At 33.5% G+C, this 22,969-nt stretch overlaps 1 protein-coding gene across 7 annotated transcripts in view; it reads right to left on the reverse strand.

The window, feature by feature from the left end:
- Positions 1–22,969, reverse strand: part of SUCO (SUN domain containing ossification factor) — a 59,642-nt gene that overhangs the window by 26,316 nt on the left and 10,357 nt on the right. For 3 of the 7 annotated variants that reach the window (XM_081025364.1, XM_081025365.1, XM_081025370.1), the window contains exons 2-15: positions 17,474–17,582; positions 15,707–15,817; positions 13,469–13,623; positions 11,921–12,058; positions 11,547–11,697; positions 10,574–10,697; positions 9,718–9,854; positions 8,543–8,610; positions 7,412–7,519; positions 5,233–5,338; positions 3,285–3,305; positions 3,021–3,076; positions 2,454–2,545; positions 1,554–1,619 (exon numbers count right to left, since the gene is read on the reverse strand). In XM_081025364.1, coding sequence (XP_080881490.1) covers positions 1,554–1,619; positions 2,454–2,545; positions 3,021–3,076; positions 3,285–3,305; positions 5,233–5,338; positions 7,412–7,519; positions 8,543–8,610; positions 9,718–9,854; positions 10,574–10,697; positions 11,547–11,697; positions 11,921–12,058; positions 13,469–13,623; positions 15,707–15,817; positions 17,474–17,582 — 1,442 coding nt within the window. The remainder of the gene's footprint in view (positions 1–1,553; positions 1,620–2,453; positions 2,546–3,020; positions 3,077–3,284; positions 3,306–5,232; positions 5,339–7,411; positions 7,520–8,542; positions 8,611–9,717; positions 9,855–10,573; positions 10,698–11,546; positions 11,698–11,920; positions 12,059–13,468; positions 13,624–15,706; positions 15,818–17,473; positions 17,583–22,969) is intronic. The other 4 variants (XM_081025368.1, XM_081025367.1, XM_081025366.1 and 1 more) reach the window with 3 other exon arrangements.

A 22,969-nucleotide genomic window follows, 5' to 3' on the forward strand; every position in this document is an offset into this window, starting at 1 on the left:
GAAAAAGAAACTAGAATAAGAAACTAAGATAAGAAAAAGAAACTAAACAGCGTCTTCCTTTCTCTAGAACTATGGCAAGGCACTACTTACTACTTCCCTCAGGTGCCCCTGTCCTTTCCCAGTAACCATCAGGAGCTAGAGATCTTTCAGTCTGAGACTGTTTTCTGACCCCATTAAATAATGATGCTAATTCAGCATTTCTGAGCTATGATGACTACTAGGTAACATAACATTTTAAAATACAAATTAAGGACACTAACAATATTAGTATCCAGATAGGCAATATGACCATTTTTTCACTCCTAAAAAAATACATCCCATAGCAGTGAGTAAGGCACCTATTTTTTTTAAGGCACCTATTTTTAATGCCAGCATCAATTAGATAGCTAAGGATCCTACTTAGAAGTACTCACTAATATCCAAAAAGCAGTTGACTAGAATAGAGTAAAACAAAATGTATTGAGCTAATACGTAACAGTTAAATATCACATAAAAGGATTCTCCCCATGCAGGTTTTTTAAACACTTCTTCCTGTTCCTTAAAAAATCTATCCAAGTCTATAGTCTTCTATAGAGAGGAAGAGGAGAAGGAGGAAATAGAGGGAAAAAGCACAGATAAAGCGATGTGACTGTTAACTCCACATACTGTAGCTTAGGTACATATACCTAAGCAGACGCTCCACCGGTTGAGTATCTAAAAAACTATAAAGACAATGTGCTGTGAAAATGGAATTCAAGCAATGCAAGTCACTAGAATCAACAAGGGAAATGCACAAACAGCTAATCTTCTATTTTACTTACTTATCCTAAATTCAATTACTAATACAAGCTGAAGTTTTATATTCTTCAGGAATAAGCAAAAACAACAGCCATTAAAATATACACACCTACATTCTAACAGTAAAAAACGAAGTGTCAGTTGGTAACGGTCTTTTCCAGGAGTCTCCTTAGCTGGCCTACCACTAGTTTTGGATACTAGGCTGGAAGGACAAGAAATGAAACCACTAGTATCTTAGTCATTGTTTCTCTGGTTTACGAAGAGTATATTATTATTACCATTATTGTTATTGCTTGGGAATCATTTTTATGGATAAAAATAGCCTTTATAGTTTGTAACAGGAAACTACTCAAAGCCCGATTAAGGAATCCTCGGTTTGCTAGGATTTTGCGGATGCAGGCCACCTCTGAAACGCCCTTTCCCATCTAGTATGACAGGCTCACATGGCTCCTCTTCATATGGTCCAGGGCCCTTTAATAATTCTTTCCCCAAGTACATTCGTAGCCCTGTCTTCACTCTAAGGAATTTGCCTAATATTATGAGCACTTAAGCAGAGTTGAAGACCCAATTTACGTATGCTTGGGTTTTCTCTTCTCCTCTTTTATCCACCCCTCCTATTTTATTTCCATAGAAATACTTTTCAAAAGCCAGTATCTAATTTCTACTCCAAGTTGAGCACTGGGAAGAGTGCTGACACAACAAAATGTCCATCTATCTCAGGGGGAAAAAGTGGGGAAACACTTGAACAGTCACTAGGAAAACCCTAAAATACTCACTTGTAGCAGAACCAAGAAGATTTTTTGAGGATTTATCCTCCCCAGTATTATAATCCAGTGGATAATCTGTTTAAAGAGAAAATGAAGGTACTTATACTGAGAACTATCTCCAATAATATGATTAAAAGCTCAGATTATGTCCTGTCCAAGCCAGCATTTAAGACAAATTTTATAATAAATATTCATTATATTAATATATCTAAAATATGTTCGCAGAAAGAAAATGAGATTTGGAAGCCATCTATCAAAACAGATGTAAATCAAAGAAAGTAATTCTACTGTTTACCAAAATTGTAGTCACATGTATAGGACTTTTATCCAAGCTTCCAATGTACTTTACCAACCCCTTGTAAATGTTTTCATTTATGTGAAAACGAGTGAAGGGAAGATTTAGATTGATTGTTCAGACTATGATTTAAGACATCGTAAAACTAGGACTTGATAAAGTAGCAACAGAGTGTCATAAAGCCTCCTATCTCTTCAGGCTCACAGGCGGGTGGGTCTCAAAGGCTCAGGCCTCTATGTGCTTGCTCTTAAGTTCAAAGCAAATTCCAGGAATTAATGCTCAATTCTACGATTTCGGTTACCTTATGAGTTTAATGGGTTTGAGGACTGGCATAGGGACATAATCAAATTTACAGTACTGATGTTATGGAAGGGAGTTCCAGTTACAAATAACTGTTAAGCTTGGAAAACAACTCAATTCACAAAGCACAAAATCATTTTAGAAAATAGCTTTAAGAAAAAAATCAGTTATCAGGATTAAAAGCAAGAAAACGAAAAAGTCTAAAGACAACCATCATATTATTTTTTAAGTGGCCTATACTTACCCATTACTATTCAATTTACAAACACAAAAAAAAGATATACATACATGTCACCTGTTTTAAAGTCACTTACCATAGTCCTCATCAAATAGTTCTTGACGTTCTGACTGATACTGGGACTCAGCAATCTCCTCATACTCTTCTACCATGCTAGTACCGAATACCCTATTAACGACACGTTCATTCAAGACTTCAAAGTGACACAGAAATGTTAAGACTCATCTCTTCACAATAAATAACAAAATACATTAACTTTGGTCATGTTTTCAGGGCCATTAGCTTTGGATTGCAATCATCCACTGTTTTCTACTACAATGTAAAATTCATCTATTTAAGGCATTTAAAAATATAATGACCAAGTCTTGACACCAGTCTAAAATGTTTCCATATGTATTATCGTGACAGCAAAATAGTAAGCAAACGAAATCAAACACATCAAATGATGGTTATTTTTCACTTAACAGAGGGAATTTTTGACATTTTTCTAAAATGTATTCAAGAGCAAGAAAGGCTTAACGGCTTCTATTTCTATGGCATGAACTTCACATGACAATTACTTCTTCACTTTAAACATATTGGGGTTTTTGTGTTACCGCCTTTTTAAAAAACCACTCAGTAATTGTACTTTGTTCTGTATTACCTTATAAGGCTTAATGGACAGAAGTGCTCCGATCCAAAATGGGACACGAGCTCCACCTAAAGAATGAAAGCACATGAAATGGGAAGCGGGCACCACGCCTGTGAGATTACCGAACACATACTCAGGTTTTCATTATAACATTTCAAAAAAGAAAGTCGTCATTTCCCCCAAAATCAGTACTTGTAAAGTTTTGCTTTTTTGCCATGCAGTTAAGTAACACACCAAACCCTGTTATCCAATATTGCAAAAGAGAAGGTTGCTAACCTTTATGTACTTGATGAACATCTGAAGCGAGAGAAAGGAAAAGAAAAAGAAATCAGTTCCAAAGTCTGGATAACATGCCGTAAGCAACACTTAACATTTGTAAATTATATTGCATAATTAAAGTATAGAAAGCAATGTGCTTTGATGGATAAAATTGTAGTACCCTTAATTCTAAGCAGAAATCAAAGCAATGATTTAAATTTTTACCATCACAACTAGCAAGGTCAATCTAACTAACTGTAATGAAATAAACGTTAAGGTTATTAAGTTAAATAACCTAAAATTCATTGCTGCTGTTTTATTTATGTTACTTAAGAAACTTTCTAAAATTAACAGTCTCTAGAAATAACCTGCCATATTACTTTAAATATTATTGATATGTATCATATTATCTATCTGAATGTATATACTGATACATATATATATTATGTATCTATGTACATACATATTGATAAAAAGATTAACTAGAATATGAAATTATATTCTTGTACAATATTGTATACAAACTGTTTTGGGGAAGCATGAATTTTTGGTATGCTACGTTATTTCAAGTATAACTTGAAAGAACTAGAAGATATATATCAATCCACTTTTAAAATATAAAATATGAAAAAGTAGCTTGTAAATTTGGGTTTAGTTCTTTTGGGATAAGAAAAATCCACATAAACTTATATAACATTTATTACTATAAAATAAGAATCAGAAATAAACGATGTTTGCTTTTAGACTTAATTCTACCAGAAAGAGCTTTGTAGAAAACTGTCAAAATGCTCTAGTCTCCCTCCATGAAAGGGATGAGGTAGGGAGTTTTTCTGGCATATTTTTAGGCCACCAGTGAAATGTTCTTCCATTAACAAAGTAGATGGTATAGAGAAGGATTCTTGGAACTATTTCATAACATGAGAGTTGTCTGAATTGTGAAAGTAAATACAATTGTATCACTAGCCAAATACTTTTTAACATGTTTGTCCTTAACAGTGTAGAAAATGTGCTATACAAAAAGGCCGCTAAACAATTATCTCAGTATTCATTTTAAGGAACTGAAAATGTACCTTCATTTTTCTGAACACTGTTGAGTCCTTAAGACAGAATATCAACTATTTTAAAAACAGAATTTAGCATGTTTGTACTAGGAAGATACTACAAGTTTACCCATTTATAAAAGCCAATTTAATACATGCTTAACAAGACAGACAGTAAAATCCCAGAAGACAATTAGTAGCTATAAGTTTTCACATTTAAGATAGAAGAGAGAGAAAAGAGCTGCTGTCATTCCAAAAGATCATATTACTAGCACAGTGGTATGGCTATGATTTTCTTAAAAAGAAAGGAGGAAGAAAGGAATAGAAAATTCCCATATTCTGTCTAAGTCTAATGCAAGAGTGATAATTCTACTTGACTTATTGGTGGAGAAAACAGCAGGAATACTAAATAAAAATATTTAAAAGTTGACTTTATTTGAAATCGGTATTTGGACACAGAACATTTTACTTGACCATAAAAGAAAAGACAAAATCTATGATAATAACAAATATTTGAATGTTAAAATTGAAATGACCTAAGAATCAGACTCAAGAAATCAGACCTGCTTTAAAGACTTCAGTGACTCACAATGATTTAGGTTTTGAAATGGGAGAGAAATATAACACTATGAAGATGAGGTTATATTAATACATAAAGACTCAAAAAAATTAAAGTTATAATCTAAAATTTCATCAGAGCCACAAATAAAAAAAAACGGGCCCAAGTTTACAGTTATACAAAAAGAAATATATTAGTATTTGTCTCATAAAACAACATATTCAAGTAAAAATTATTTTATTAAATGGTATATTTCAGTAAATTCCTTCTTAATTTTTCTGATTCCTAACCAGGTGGGATGAAGTATAAAGTATGACTAAGTGGTATGTTTTCATTCTAGAATATGAGTCCGTAGTGTAAACATTACCTTCACATATTTTGCATACATCTGTTCATCTAAAGGGAAACTCTGGACATTCCTCTCATCTCTACCATGGAAAGTACCCAGCTTAATCCACTTATTTGTGGGATATCTAGAAAATATAAAATGTAAATATTCTTTTTAAAGAATCATGAAACACATAGTGAGCAGTCCCATCACATCTTCAAAATACTTTCTGCGTATTTTTTTCCACTCTAAGTAAGCATACTGACTTAACAGTTTTAATATGAGTTAAATATTGAGTGGAATAAATACACTTTATTTTCCAACTAAAACTCTCACAAATTCCTTTTTATAGGAAAAGGGTATCTTGAAAAAAATCACACTATTATCAAACAGAAGAGAAGACAACAAGACAAAAGTGGGACCAGGACCCCTTCTTGAGAGGGCTTCCAAATAAACTGGAGTTTTAAAACAGAACATAGCCTACCGATACTTTGGAAGAAGGAGGTACTACGCTTCCTGTGATGACATAAAGTACAAATAAAAGTGCTGGTGGACAGGGAAACTAAAAAAAACCCTTTAAAATCATATTTGAATTCACAATCTTACACAGCTGTACCCCTTTAAAGGGAAATCTAATATAAAAACCTAAGCTTATTTTTACCATAGCATTTATAGAATTCCTCAAAGTAATGAGAGCTCTCTTACCACATGAAAAAAACATGCACATACTTTAATTGTCAGAGCCGATATGGCCATTTGACATATAAGGCAATCACAGCTGAGAGAAAAGGAAGTGATCTGAGCAAGGTCAGTGAAAGAAAAATGGATGGAGTTCTCAAAAGGTCTTGAGAATTTATTCCAAAAACTGTGTACATGCAATGCTAAGTGTATGGTGGGGGAAAAAACACCAGGGAAAACCCTTCATGACCAATGATAGAAGAATGGTTAAATAAGTAACAGCATCCTACATGGCATATTGTTGGCATTCAAAAAGAATTTATAGAATGAATAAGCTCCTCCATTGGAGAGAAAAATATTAGTACTCATTTAAAAGCCTGTGTTTAAAAGACAAAAGAGTATCTCACCATGTAAACAGTAAAAAGTGACTTTTTTTTTTTTGGATTAGTAAATACATAGAAAAGACTGGAAGGAATATACTAAAATGCTAATAATAGTTATCTTTGGTTGACAGGATTGTGGTTCTTTATCACATTCCTTACAATATATGTTTAGTATTTATAATCACACATGCCCACGAGGTTTCAAAACATACTTTAACAAAAATACACCTCATGATATAAAATCAAGTATTCACGTAGGCATGTATGTTTTTTAAATAACTTTTAAAAGAAATGTTTGGAAGCATGGTGCATGAGAATTAAAAGCAAGGACTTTAAAGTCACACAGATCTCCGTTTGAATCTTGTTTCTCCAACGCACAAGTCACGTGACCTGGGTGAGCTATTCTCTTGCAGTTACACCTCTCGCTGTCTGTTTGCTCATCTTACAAGGGAATAGCATATGGTTGTTATAAGCACTGCATGAATTAACAAAACTAACCTGATTAGTAAGTGGCAACACTACAGTGGTATTACTACTGCTCTTACCAACTGATGCATTAACATAAAAACTGAAATGATTAAAGCTTTAAAAAGTGACCCATTTAAAAACTTTTAGGGGCCGGCCCGGTGGCTCAAGTGGTTAGAGCTCCATGTTCCTAACTCAGAAGGCTGCCGGTTCGATTCCCACATGGGCCAGTGGGCTCTCAACCACAAGGTTGCCAGTTCAATTCCTCGAGTCCTGCAAGGGATGGTGGGCAGTGTGCCCTGCAACTAAGATTGAACACGGCACCTTGAGCTGAGCTGCCGCTGAGCTCCCGGATGGCTCAGTTGGCTGGAGCGCAGGCTCTCAACCATAAGGTTGCCGGTTCGACTCTCACAAGGGATGGTGGGCTGCACCCCCTGCAACTAGCAACGGCAACTGGACCTGGAGCTGAGCTGCGCTCTCCACAACTAAGACTGAAAGGACAACAACTTGAAGCTGAACAGCACCCTCCACAACTAAGACTGAAAGGACAACAACTTGACTTGGAAAAAAGTCCTGGAAGTACACACTGCACCCCAATAAAGTCCTGTATTGAATAAAGTTCCCCAATAAAAAAAAATATTTTATTCTGGAGATCCAACATGAATTCTATACAAACCAGCGTTAGAATTTACCTGTCACTGATAGAAACCAGAAAATCTTTAGGAGTAGAAGAAAATAATTCATAATTTGCAATATCAAACTGCTTTACTTGAATTGGTTCACAAAGTTCAATAACAAACCTTCAAAAAGAACACAAGACAATTATTTAGATAAACCAACCAAAACAACAGTTCATATCAAACATTACATTAACAATCAGCATAAACTAGACATCTATTAGGTGACTCGTTGAAAAAAAGGAAGGGGGAGGATTTGCAGCCTTAGTTATCCGTAAGGGAAGAGCTGTAATTCCCAAGTGTATCTGTTACCCTCTCTTGCAGTTACATATCATCTCTGTTCCTATAATACAAGGTGTGATCAAAAAACACGGGGAATGTTTAAGTTTATAAAAATTTATTACAGTTAAAGACTCATTGCCATTAATCCCCCTCACTTCACACACCCTTACCCCATCGTTCTTGCCACTTTCAAAAGCAGTTCTGGAAGTCCTCTTTCGTGTTGGATGCACTGTCGTGGGTGCCTCTATGTCCTGAATTGATTCAAACATTTCCCTTTCATGGTCATTTTGACTTCGGAGAAGAGCCAAAAGTCGCACGGTGCCAGATCGGTCAATCAGGTAGATGAGGACTCACCGTAATGTTTTTATGTGACAGAAATTGCCGTACCAGAAGCGATGGGTGACACAGAGCACTGTCATGATGGAGGATGAAGTAAAGACATTCACGAAAGAGGACTTCTAGAACTGCTTCAAAAAGTGGCAAGAACGATGTGTTCAAAGCGAGGAGGAGTACTTTGAGGATTAATGGCAATGTGTCTTTTACTGTAATAAATTGTTTTTATTTAAACAGTCACCATTATCTTTTGATCACACCTCGTATACCCTTTCAACAGTACTTTTTTACACTATGTCATAATTGTTTGACTAGATCCATCATTGTTTGGTTTTTTTGACCTCCTTAAAAGGAAAAACATTGTGCTTCAATTTTGTATCCCAGGACCTAAGCTAAGTACAGTATCAGCACCAATCAATCATAAATGCTTATTAAGTGACTACATGAATAAATCAACCAAACCCTAACATAAAAGTTTAATATAATACGTACATATATAGAATGTGCTTTGTTAAATTTTATATTACTTACCAAATTTTAGTGCTGCAAGGATTCAACATATAAAGATCCATATTTTCTATAAGAATAGCAGATGTGCTCTATTTTAAAAGGAGAAAGAGAATTACTTAAGTAAAAATATTTATTTCAAACCTAAGTTTTCTAGGATTTCTGTAGTTTTATATCTTAAAATACATCTAAGACTGAAACACTCATTTGGGAAAAAACGCTCATTTGGTTCGAATCTATCAGTTATGGCTATAGCACTGTTGACCTTGCAACAAAACATTTGAAATTGAACATCTGCTACTATAAAGGAAAAATAATTTTTTAGTAGCTATTTGCTTTTTAAAATTTCACATTGGTTTTAAAAGTTAAAAACAGAGTACGTGCCTGAAGTAGGTAAGTGGATAAATAAATTGTGACATACTCATACATTCAGACAATGGAATATTATTCAGCACTAAAAAGAAATGAGCTAACAAGCCATGAAAAGACATGAATAAAACTTAAATGCATATTACTAAGTAAAAAAAGCCAATCCGAAAGGCTACATAGTGTAGGATTCCAACTGTATGACTGACATTCAGAAGAAAAACTATTTAGGTACTAAAAAGATCAGTGGTTGCTAGAGCATGCGGGGAAGGAGGGATGAGCAGGCAGAGCAGAGAGGATTTTTAGGGCAGTGAAAATACCCTGTATGATACCATAATACCCTGTATAATACCCTGTATGATACCATAAAGATGGATACATGTCTTTATATGTTTGTCCAAATCCACAGAGTATATGATTAAACTCTAATGTAAACTATGGACTTTGTGTGATAATAATGTGTCCATGGAAGTTTGTCAACTGTAACAAATGTATCACTCTAGCTGGGGACATACTGATAATAGAGAGGCTGTGCACGTGTAGGGGCAGAGGGTACATGGGAAATCTCTGTACCTTCTCAATGTGCCATGAACCCTGAAACTGCTGTAAAAAAATAGTCTTCAAAAGAAAAAGAAAAAAAAAAGGTGGGGGTACAATGTATCAAGCAATACAACTAAGAATTTATACAAGAAAATTTCTTTAAAAGCATAATCCTACATTTATTAGTGAATTAGGAAAAAAGCTCATGTGAAAATATAGTCCCCAGAAAATCACTGCCCGTACTTAATAAAGCCACTAATTTCCTACATGTATAGAATTTTATACTTAAGTACCTTGGCTTCTGGATTAGCTGCCAAAATTTTGGCACCACATTCTACTGAGGCATAATTATTTCGATTTTTCTGGACCTTTTTCGTGGCATGTAGACCTCCATTAGAAGATGTATGCATTGACTGACCTGCAGACAAACCTTATTATAAACACATATATGATGATTATGATAGAAAATGTGCCAGCAACACAATGATCTCAAAAGCAATAGACTGCTCTCTAGAGAACAGGTTTTAATGCTTCAGAAAATATTTTAAAACACCCATTAAGAAATTAAAAATGTTTTACCTCCATTGCTTTAAAATATCCTCAATAAACAAATTAGCTACAAAAATCCACGTTACTTGATTTATGTCTTAGGTAATGTAACTCACAAAAGGAAGCTTATCCATGAGAATCAAAGTTTTTAAAATATAAAATACATATTTTATTCTATTAAGGATGAATTCTACCCTGCTATCTTAACCCCCATATTAAGAATTCTTAACTCAGAACTGTTCTACAAAAGCAAAAAGAGTTAATACTTTAGTCCATCTGTATTTACAGTTTAAAACTTTATGACTCAGAACTTTCCAAGCCCCAATTTTCTGCTTATAAATTAGATGCAAATCACCGCTCTGCCTTCTTTATCTTATTTTATCCTCATTTAATAATTTACAAGAATGAATTTTAAGATTGAAACTGTATGTAATTACATACAGGTAAACTACATATGGGTAATTAACAGCATCCTGGTTAAGTTTCACCTTTAAAAAGTTTTCAGTTTTATTTTATCTTACTAATTAAAATAAGAAAAACATATTTAAATCAGTCCCTTTACAAAAAGAAAAAAAAAAATGAATCACGGTGCTTTCTTACTTTTTTCTTTTTCTACTTCCATAACTTTCTTCTTCCACTCATCGAATGTTGGTATATCTTCTGGATCTTTGGGACTTGTTACAGAAGTAGGGTCAATTTCTTCTGGTTTTGTATAATCAGAACTCTGAAAGAAATAAACAGATTTGAACTTTCGAAGAATATAGGAATATTGTTTGGAACTTAAATTGTTCCAAAGAAGACATTTTTGTAATGGTTTGTCTAATTTTATTTATGGCTGTGGTATTTGACAACTGAACTGTAACGTATGATTGACTTGGTTTCACTGGGAAAATTCATTCCTTCAAGATATTGGACTACAAAATGTTCAAGTCCCATTTTTATAAGAAGCATCACAGATACAGTAGAAACCCTAGACTTCTCTGTCAACAGTTCCTTCAGGAAATTCTGTACTGGCTTCTATCTGCAGTCAAAGTAGAACTCAGAAGAAAAAAGGAAAATAAAACTCCTACACCAGAATAAGCCCTGTCTTTATTATAAAAATCATGCTCTTCAATATAAGCTGGTCTAGTTGTATTTTGACATAAATAACGAACGGTAAAATGTCCCTTTGAAATAACTCTGGTTGAAGTGCCTAACTTTAACCTTGTATTATTGAGTTGAACTTGTAATACTTACATTCAATCCTCATAGCTTCCTCTATATAGTTAAGAACCTGCTTAAATAAGGACTTTATGTACATGATATCAAAGAGGTGACGGTGGCAGAAAGCCATTTAATTGTATAATAACCAAGGAGAGTTCATACTAAGAACAACTTTACATATGAACAGTATATACTGGCCACAATACCAGGACGTCACCACTTGTTCTCAAGGAGCACAGCTCACTTCAGTTCCACGTTCATTAACTACTTAACCCTTGACTATTGCAAATACAGTTAGCAAATTACAACATTAGCTAATAAGAAAAACGCATTGTATAATGAAGTAAGAGAGTGCAAGTTATATACTTACCTCATTTTTTAAATTATCTGAAGCATTCAGTGCAGATTTTGGATCATCGCCACCTTGATCATTTGCTGAAACTTTTGATTCAAATTCTGATTTTGTTATCTTTCCTTTGCCATGTGAAGATGACACATTTTCTATATGCTGGCCAACAAGACTATTTGAAACCAAAAGACATATTTAAACAAATTTTAGCTGAAAAACAAATTTATACAATCTAAACTTACAATTATCATGTACAAAGTAAAGCAAGAAAGGAGCACAAAGGGATCAGCTTTCTCTCAGTGATAAAGTGGAATCCAGCATACACCTAAGTCCACTCAAGTGTGATATTGCTGCTACTCCAGAAGCACACAGGGTTATCAGCTGCCCACACCCACCTTTCATGTGGACGGACAAAGGAAGGCTGGTCAACTGCAGCATGTGTGTCAGGAGCCTCGCCAACGTCACAATCAGTTTCAGGCTGCTCAGTCTCACGTGGCTTGGCTATAGAAATAGTACCAGAATTTTCGATTTCACTAAGAATAGAAACAAAAAAACATAAACAAAAAACAAGCTGGTAATTTAATTGACATACTGTAGCATAAGCTAAACATGGTATTTGTGATTTCCAAAACATAATCTTAGCCAGAGAAGAATGATTTACAGTTCTGCAGACTGCTTTCAAGAATTCACTTATTTTAAACCATGTAATGTAAAGTCAACTGCCAACGCTTAATCTGTGAGTGCCCTTGGACTCTAAATAGCTAATTACCAAATTTTAAAACAAAATATTTTAGGTTGATATTTGGTCTTACAAAAAATAAGATTTTTAAATTATTAGGTTGGTCCAAAAACAACTGCAGTTTTTGCAATTATTTTTAATCTTTTAGACAGCAATCACTTTTGCACCAACCTAATATTTATGCTAAACACATCTCTAATGTTTCACTTCTATCATGTTAGAGTTGTTGTCTATAGCATCAAAACATCATCTATTATTACACTACAGTTAAGGCGCTTTTACAATTTCATTTTAAAAATATACACCCTAATATTTTTCCCTACATCACTTCCATTTCATGAAGAGTCATGTTCAATAAATGGGAAAATACGGTACTGTCCAGATATACAGTATTTAGTCTTAAATTCTTTCTGGAATGAGTACTTAACATCTAAAACTTTTAACTACTAAGCAGTCGTGTGTTCCTCTGTCCCTCATGAAGACAAACTCCTTCATGGTAACTAGAACATCTTGTGTACAGCCCTTACATTCTTGAGGAGAAGTATTTAAAAAGTGCCTGTGGTTAAAAAAAAAACCAAAAAAACAAAACAGTAGTGATGACAATAATGACATTAACTAACACATCTATTCTTACTGTATTCCAGATACTGTCCTCTGTACTTTATATATACATTACCTCAATTGATAAAGGAAATGCTTAAAATATTATTAAGAGAAGGAAAATTTCATTTTGTTCTTTGTAGTGTTGCTAGGAGCCAGGAGACAAAATAGAGGTTTCCTAAATGAAGGAAACCTTGAGCCTAAATATTCAGAGTATTTATTATCAAATTTGAAAAACGTAGCTATTCACACAGACATAATTATGAATGCAATGCTGCAATGATAATGAAAATGAAATACATGACATTTGAACTTTTTATAATTATAGGAAAGATTATTCAAACAGATATTATGTTTCTGAAACCCCTAAAACCTCACTGCTGGGAACTAACTAATCAGCTTCAATGAGTAAGGCAGCAAAATACTCATATTGTAAGATCATTAATTAGATTAAAAAATAATAAAAACACAAAGCACACGCCTTGTAACTTAGGTCCACCACATAGCCTAAACTTCAAATATGAGTATCAAGATGCTCTTTCCTACAAAAAGAATTTTTTCTACCATTATCTAATGACATTTTTTTCTCTTTGTAATGACTTACTCAAGCTTTGAGATTGGAATGATCTCTGAGGTAGATGAGCTGGAAATATTTTCTATGTTCTCACTGCCCACAACTACACCGGAAGAATCTTCATGTAGATCAACTGTAGAGAGTGTCTCAATCACCGGTGGACTTAACTTTTTTGACTCCGTATTCTGTTTTAGAAAAAGTTTTATTAAATGTTAAGATTAATAAATTATCTCTTTAGCTGAACAGGACTATATAAAAAGTTACGTCTCTATAAAGTGACAATATAAAGAATGTTTGCTAAAAAAGAACTTTTATAAAACCCCATTCTTCCAACATTACCATCCTAAGGAATATAGTTCATATTAAAATACAGGCTCTACACATTTTTCATGGCATTTCATAAACTAGGGCAAAGGAGTTTGTCTTTCTTCTTTCTTATTTTGTACCAGGACCTACAAATATTTCCCTCTTACTGTGATCAATGTAGCAGCAACAGAGAAATCCTATGTAATATACAAAATAGTACACCTAGTTCTTGCCCGAGTGGTATTACTAAACAACAACACATACAAGTAACATGCAAAGCAATGCATGAACCTTGTTGCTCCTTCAGTCCTGGATGCTCTGGGCCATTTGCCCCTCCCAAAACAATCTGTAATCTACCTAATAGCTACTCATATTTGAAAACCCTATCAGTGCATCCTCCCCACAACCAGCTCTAAACAGAATTAGCCGTCCCTTCCTCAAGGCCTCCAGTTTCCTGTATAGACTTTTATCACGGCAGCAACTGCCCTTATTTACATCTCCTCCTCCCCTTCAACTCTATATAAACGTCTTGAATAAAAACTCTATTGCTTTGGTCTTCATGTTCCAGTGTCTAGCACAGTACCTGGCACACAATGGACACCTGAGGCCCACTAAATGAGTATCACGTGCAAGGTACTCACACTCAGTTCAGGGAAAAGAAAGACTACGGACTATTACGGACTAGAAGAACTAGGACTCTGACGGAGGTATGGGAGCAGAAAGGAAACACAAGACATGGAGTCAGAAGAATACAAAATGTGATCATTTGGGCAATTATTTACACTGAAACGAAAAATTCACAAAGGAACACAAATAGTTTGCATTTTATGGTAGAGGCATTGAGAAAAAGGGCTATTACATTGTCAGCAAATATTGTATTATCATTTCAACATGTATTCAATGCAAAACAAATTTACTTTTCTCATTGTTTTACAAAATCTCCAAAATCTGATATATATTTTATAATTATAGCAAATCTCAATTTGGACTAGTCACATTTCTAGTGCTCAAAAGCCACATGTAGCTAGTGGCCACTATATTGAAAATTCTGGGTCTACAAGATGCCATAAGGAGTTCAAAGTAGTTGAGCAAGAGTATATATACCACGACAAAAAATTCCAGAAAATGAACAATGGTAGGACTGCTCAGGATAGTCATATAATTAGAAGGGTTGCAGAGATCACTTTTCTCTTAAGCACAGGAGTTTGACAAATGCCCTCCAAATCCAACAAACAACATGAAACTCACTGTATCGCCTTAGATAACCCAATTAAGTATAAATTAGCTCTGGCAATTTAAAAAAGGGAACTGTCCTTCATTTTGAGCTACAATTTGACTGTTAACATTTTTGTTAGGTTTTCCTTAATCCTTCTTTCAGCTCAAATCTCACCAGTTCCTTCAGCCATTTCTGGTATTAAATGGTTTCCAGATGCCTCAGCATTCTGGTCAGCTTACATTCTATCTAGTTTTTAATATCTTTCATAAAACCTGGTGTACAAAATGGAAAATAATATTCAGGATGCAATATGAGAGAAAAAGGGAAAAACATATTTTAACCTATTATTTATTCATTGGTATTCCACAAAGTCATAAAACTTTGGTATCAAAATACTTTATGTACTCATACTACAAACAAATACTTTCTTTTGTTATAAGTTAGAAAAAAAATGTTCTCTGAAGAGACAAGATGCATTATAATAAGCCAAAATAAAACCTAAGCTGAAACGAGGACTTACACGCTAACTTTTACTACAAAGAAAATGGTCTCACTTATTATTAAATCAGTAATTCTACATTTTCTCAAAAGCGGTACTTAGCAGATGCATAGTATTAAGGCCAGGTACACGGTACTTTAAAAAAAAAAAAGTAACACTACCCAAGATGATGACCAAACAGAGGTTTTCTATCTTATAAAGTAGTATAAAAAGGCTTATCATTAAACATCAAAACAAAGTCGCTTACTTGTACATCCACAATGCCTTCATCTTTTAATTTATGTTCTTCTGGAGGAATAGGTAAGTTTGAACCCACTTTTCCCGATAATTCAGTACTGACAGGTTCCTCTCTTTCATCCTATATTGCAACAAAGAAAAAGGCTGATAAAAACTGTTTCACAGAACAGTCCTGAAGCAATATTAAAGACCATCTCTTTCTATACTTAACAATAAAAACACTGTCTTGTATGCATTTGACTCTTAATTACTTTTATTGGTTTATGTGTTTATTATCTATCTTCCTGCATTCCCTTCTTTGCCCCTACACTAGAAGTGCACACTAAATGAGTTCAAGAACCTCATCTGATTTGTTCATAAGCACTCTAGTTCTACGACCCAGCATTATGTGTCAGGCACACAGTAAGACTTCAGTAAAGATCGGATAACTGAATGTACTTATGACTGTGTCATCTCTCTTCTGACTCTTTCTTTTAAGTTAGGACTTCAGATACCTTTATGCCTTTAAATGCATTTTCCAGAATATAAGTTTCATAAAAGGAAAGTTCACATTCATCTTTATTTAACGAAGCCTGTACAGCACATAATAGGCATCTAAATGTTTATTGAAAAAATGATTTTCCCCTTAATGCTTTGCTTAAATTCGTTTACTTGTAACATTTAGTCTTCAACTTTCTCATTGAAGAAGAAATCAGATCTAAGTCTTATAGATTATGGGTGAAAGCATAAAATTATACTCTTTTTGGAGACATATTCAGCAACAGTCTTCAAAATTTTAAATGCTTCATCCCAGAAATATATTCTATACAACTCAAAAATTTAAATAATCCACTATAATATGCCCCAAATCCCCCCAGCAGTAAGTATGTGTATTTACACAAACACACAAATGTACACACAAACAGCTGAGACACAATTCACACACACAGCTGAGACACAATGCAAAAAGACAATTTAATAATGTTTAATAAATTATGATATATCTACGTAATGAAATAAAAACGTAGCCATTCAGAAGAATAAAACAATAGGAAAAGGTGTCCATGAGATATTATTGGGGAAAAGAGGAAGTCAATTTGTATATTATTAATAATATGATATTTTAATGAAAATAAAGATATTAATTTGCTTGCTACACAATGGTATATCTATAGCTAAGAGAATGGTCTGCACATTTTCACAAGAAATTGTAATATAAATGTTTTATACTCAGTATAAATTCCTTCTGTATTTTAAAATAAATACACTGACTTTTAGGGGGGAAAGCCAAATCTAGTCAATACTCATCTTTTATCATTTACAATGATAAAATAATAAATCATTTAGAGACCATTAGGTTTCTTGGACTCTGTCTATTCATCCCCTCCCAGTTATATAAAACTACACAGCCACTGATTGCTGACTCGTCCTAGAATCCTTATTTCTAATCGTTTTTAATTTATAAGACTGGAGTTTCTTGAGAAATCCTTTAACTATTTAGTGCATTAAAAAGCCAGCCACTAGTTTTCAGTTCTCTGAATAAGTGCTGTTTTTCTCCCTACTGTAGGATTAAGGACGTCATAACACTCCAAATATAAGCAATAAGAATATATAAATATCTCAGAGGTGGTTTAATTTCACAATTACCTGATTAATTCCTCAGATTATAGCAAGGAAATTGACAAATCTGTACCAAATGCTGTCAAAGTATTTTTGAAATTAACTTTTATTCTGAATGTTTTGAGACAGTCTTAGAAAGTTGACACACAAATTACATTGTCAACTTTATTTAAGGTACCTTTTTCTGGAATTGCACATCTTCATTTTCTAGCGCGCAACTGTCGTCTTGAGAGTAATATGATGAAGCTGAAGAACTCTCTTTACAACACACACGCCAACTGGGGAGCCTGTAAAACACCCGCCACCACCAACAAAAAAAAAAAAAGAAGGAAATGTTGTTAAGCTATGCGCTAGAATTTGAGGCAATAAACACACAGATGGTTCCTATCTAACACCCTTAAGAATTTAATGATGACAAATGTATATAAGGGTTTTTATTTAATGCCCTAAGAAAAACATAGACTGTTACCAGCATTCCAAGTAAGGGATTATGAATTTCATGAAAGTATACAGGAAAGACTTCACAAGAGGAGTATTTGATCATTATCACAGAAGGAACAGAGAAAGTTGTTAAAGAGCTAACAACCTCCTCAGAAAGCACCAGATGCCAATGATATTCTAAATTCTACCAAACAGTTAAGAACAAATAACTCTAAAACTACCTAAACTATTTCAAAGTATAGAAGTAAGCTTCCAGTTATTTTTACATGGGGAACATAACAGTGACATCAACAGTAACAGAAATAGCACACACACGTGAATACCACAGGTTAATAATACTCGTGAAATCAGACACAAAACTTCTAAAGAAGACAATTAAAAAGGCTCTAAGAACACAGCAAAGAAATAACATACTACTGTTATGATCAAGTAGAGGTCAGCTCTGATATTCAAAAGTGGTTTAATACAATAAAATCTATTCATTTAGTTTGCTAAGTAAAAACATTATGATTAATTCCATAAGCACTGAAAAGACATCTGATAAACTTATACATCCATCAAGTCAAAAAAATAAGTAGATATTTAACATGGGAACATTATAAACATAATACACATGCCTAAAAGCCAATACTTAGTGAAGAAAACTAAAAATACCCCTATTTATAAGATCTGAAACAAGACAACAATATCCATTATCACTAGTATTACACAATAAAAGAAGACAAAGGAGGTGTAAAAATGGAAACGGAGACAGTAAAATTATCATTAATTGCAGATAATGACTTTACATACGTGCAAAACTTAAAAAGAAATCACCTACTAAAGGAAGTCTTGGGCACAAAAATTATATTCCTAGGTATAAAATTAAGAAAAAAAAATCAATAGACTCTCTACTCAAACCATCACCACCAGTTATAAGATGTAACAGAAGAAAAGTCTGCATTTACAATAGAAAAGACAAAATACTAAACATAAACTTAGCAAGTACTATGAAGTAGAACTGTTTGAAACTGCAAATATTAGGCAATTCTTTAACTTGAAAAATAACTCAATTTTACACAATTCAAGCTAATTTATATGGAAGATTGGAAAACCACATTCCGAAGAGGTGAAAAAGGAGACTGTTTTAATTAGATAGGCTGACTCTAAAAGTTCATATAAACAGTAAGAACAGTCAAGAAGCTTTTAATGTGAGGCAACCAGATGTCAATGAAACCACCATAATTACAACACCATGGTACTCAGATGGGAGAGGGAAAGTGTATCCTCAGGGTGACTGGAAAGAGAAATCCCAGGACGACAGCTATACACAAAGGACAGAAGGCAACCAGTCTAAGGTGGAGGTTATCAGCTCTAGAAGAGCCTGCTTTAGGAGGATGAAATTGACAGAGCACCTGATAGGTCTTTGAAAATCTCGAGTACAGATTTCATAACTGGCAGATAGTTTGTAATCAAATAGAAAAATAAGCAACCTTAATAAAATAAGACAAACATTAGTTCTAGGAAAAAGGAAAAGTAGTACAGAAAAGGAAACATAATCATGTTTATAACATCACATGGCTCAGCTGTGAATAGCATTTATAGTCATAATAAAAATAATGAACACTGATCTAACTCAAATTATGACACAACTATATTATTACCAGCGCGTAGTTAAGAGAATCTGATCATCTGCAATAGAATAATACCTAAAACTGACATTAAAGCAATTAACTTAGAGACAAAGAAATAACTATAAAATTAATCCCTTGGAAAGGGAAAATGGGGAAAGGGAATGGACTCTTTGAAAAATCATATAAACAAAAAACCTTTTAGAGCTATCCAATAAAAACTAAAACTAAAAAAAAAAAGAGGGAAAATAGCAAGGTACATAATAATATGTACATATATTATGCTACTATGTGTACATGTGTACTAAAGGTATTTATGCGCATAAATGTCTCTGAAAGAACTGAAAAGAAAAGCAACATCTTGGTTGCTTCTGGGGAGGAAAACTGGGTGGCTGGGTGACAAAGGCAATAGAAAGATACCTTTCATTCTGTAATATTGTGTCTTTTGAATTTTGAACCGCAAGAATAGATTGCCTATTCAAAAACTTCATATACATATATCATTATTCATTAAATACTCCTTTATTGACAGACTTTTGCATTGTTTCTCAGCTGTCTGTATGTGTGCATGTGTGTTCGCAGGTGCATTTCTTTGCATGTGTGTAAATATATATTTGGGACAGCAAAATGTTTCTGATATCCAAAACTGTGGGTATTGGAATTTTGGTGATTACACCTCTCTGGAAAGAGACCACAGTCACCAAGTCTCCTGATCAGGAATTCCCGGATCATCTTGTAAAGACTCACACTGGAGTTTCTGTGCAGAGGACCCAGGCTCCAGCTGTGGCCACCACGTAATTTATACAAGAACAATAAAGTGAGGTGGGCCTGTTAAAATAAATAAATAAACAAAAAGGGAAGCAAAGCTTGCAGCGACCATTAAGTCAGTTAACAAATTTCAAAAATAAAAATAATTAGGTCAAATTTCAGCTGATAAAAAGTTAGAATGACATAATATTAAAAAATGTATCCAAGAGCCGAAATTGTCACGGCTCAAGGCCTTTAAACATCAACAACTCTGGTCCGTGGAAAATAATCATTAGGGTCTGATGAGAGGTGGAAAGCAAAAAAAAAAGAAATTTAAGATGGACTAGCATTCCAAGAAATAACATGTCTAGAGTGAACATGGCTATCTTTCACTGTTCTTCTTTGATTTAACTGTTTTCTAAAGAAGTGATTCAGAACAAATATTATACAAGCAAATGAATTACTATCCCATCAACTATATTATGCTGTAAAATTACAATTGCTACTACAATCTACAGGCAACAGATTTCAAGTCATGACCAATGATGTTGAATTTGCTACCCATAATTAATGGAGGAAAAAAGATAAAACTTCATGAAAGGGATATAACAGGGAAAATCTTCCCATTCCTTCCAGAGTCACAACAATGCAGGTGTACAGCAAGGATCTGCAGAGGTGGATGATACTAGAATATACAGTCAACCATGACAGTTAATTGGCCTAGAGCAATGGTGCAAAGAATAAGGACTAGAATCACACAGTCTGTACGATCTAGGGTAGGTTCATTAAACAAATATTTATTTATCTGTGCCTATTTTCTTCAAAATAATATTACCTATTTCATGGGAACGTTTGAGGATTCAATGAGAAATCTGGACAGCATACAGTAAACACACAATATGAGGCATTAAAATGCTTAGTATAAAAAATATTTTAGATTCTAAGAGAAGGAATAAAAATAGGTGCTTTTGTCTGTGAACATGGTCCAGTGAGAATAACAAACTGGTAAGAGACTGCTTCAAAGTAACTTTTATTTTTGTCCCTTATTCTTTCATCCTCTACCCACTGCTGATCAGATATAAAACTATTATAAAATGTCCTTGACACTCAAATTTTACCCTATCCTATAATTTCTACAATATTAAACAATTAATTGAAAAAACGTATTTTAGAGACTTCTATTTGCACGTGGTTTCTAGGGCAATTTACTGCATTATGTTGTTAAATGCTGGGTTCTGGCCTTGACATGAACAGAATTATACTAAAGAATTGAAATCAGTGCGTTGTTAGTTGGGTTGGTAACCTGCACATGGAAATATCTCCATACAAATGCCTTCAAAAACGTGTTCACTTTTACTGAAGTATTTATAAGTGAAACTATAGAATGTCTTAGTTTAAAAACACTCTGCAAGACATATGCTTAATGTATATTAATAGACTACATATGTATTCTCTATTTTAATGAGAACTATTTATTTGCCTATTAATTTCTACAAAACCTCTCTCATATATGGTTCCAATGGTTTCTAGAATAAAAACAAACAAAAAACCCTACAGGTACAGAAGGAATGAATGCCTGCATCCAAATGACACTGAATAAAACGCATGCCTAGGTTCAAAAGGCATACTTCAGGAACTTGAATCTTTTCTCAAACCTGACTGCTTTCATTTTAAATTATATTTCTATGTCATATTATTTTTTTTTTTCTTCAAAGTTTTCAACTTGAATGTGTAGTGACTGAAGTTTGTCTTATAGTGGCAACCTAGAATCTAATATTGCCAAGCATCTGATGTTTTAAATGGTATGAGACCATGGTTAAGGTTTAAGTGTTAGGGTAGAAGAGGTATCAATCAGTTCCTACCAAAGGGAACAAGAGAAGGACTCAGGAAAATTTTTCTAGAGAATATAGCAACTAAATTAAGTTGAGTGCCAAGAAAGACTTCATTAAGAAGGGAGAAAGCATTCTTTAATCTAAAATAACTGAGGAAACACCATGTTTTAAGGATACCAATGGCCTTAGAATGGTAGCATTTTACATCTGTCAAGCAGAAAAATATTGCACTGGCTATCTTTAACAATTGCTTTTTATAATCTTATCAAATAAATCTAACGAAACAATGCAATAATAAATCTGGGATACATTAATATATAACAAAGAATATGCTACTATGCAAATGAACCAAATCTAGTAATTGTGGGGTTGGAAGCAAAACTAAATTGCAGTCTGTCAAACTTTCAAATGAGTTAAAGTTGTTTCCCTCTGAAAGAAAATGTTGTTAGAAAATGTTGGGTATAATTTTCAACTTATTAAAAATTTACCTAAAGATATATTGACAAAACATAAAAAAACAAAGTAGCAATTTTAATTAAATAGACAAAATTGAGTTTAATTGAAAAACATTAATGTCACTAAGAGAGAAATTATTATCTACTGGAAAAAAGATACGATTATAAGTATATATGCACCTAACAAACTCACTTCAAAATATGTAAAACAACTACTGACAAAGTTAATGGTGGGAAGAAAAGAATAAAAAATTATGGCTGCCTATTTTAAATTACCTCTTACAAAACAGATGGATAAAAACTAAGGAAACATGAAATTTATGTAAAAGAAACAAGCTTGATCAAATATACAGAACTCTATAACAAATACAAATTAAACATTCTTTTCAAGCACACATGGAATATTTCCCAAATACTGACCACACACTAAATCTTCAAATTCCAAAAACTCAAGTTCTAATAAACTATACTATCTAACCACATTGCAACAAAATTTGAAATAAAAAGATAGCTAACAACATCCTAGTCTTGGAAACAAAAATTATGCAGAATAATCCTTTCAGTTAAAGAGGAAACAATAAGACATATT

Source organism: Rhinolophus hipposideros (genome assembly GCF_964194185.1).
Source record: "Rhinolophus hipposideros genome assembly, chromosome: 19".
Classification (NCBI taxonomy): Eukaryota; Metazoa; Chordata; class Mammalia; order Chiroptera; family Rhinolophidae; genus Rhinolophus; species Rhinolophus hipposideros.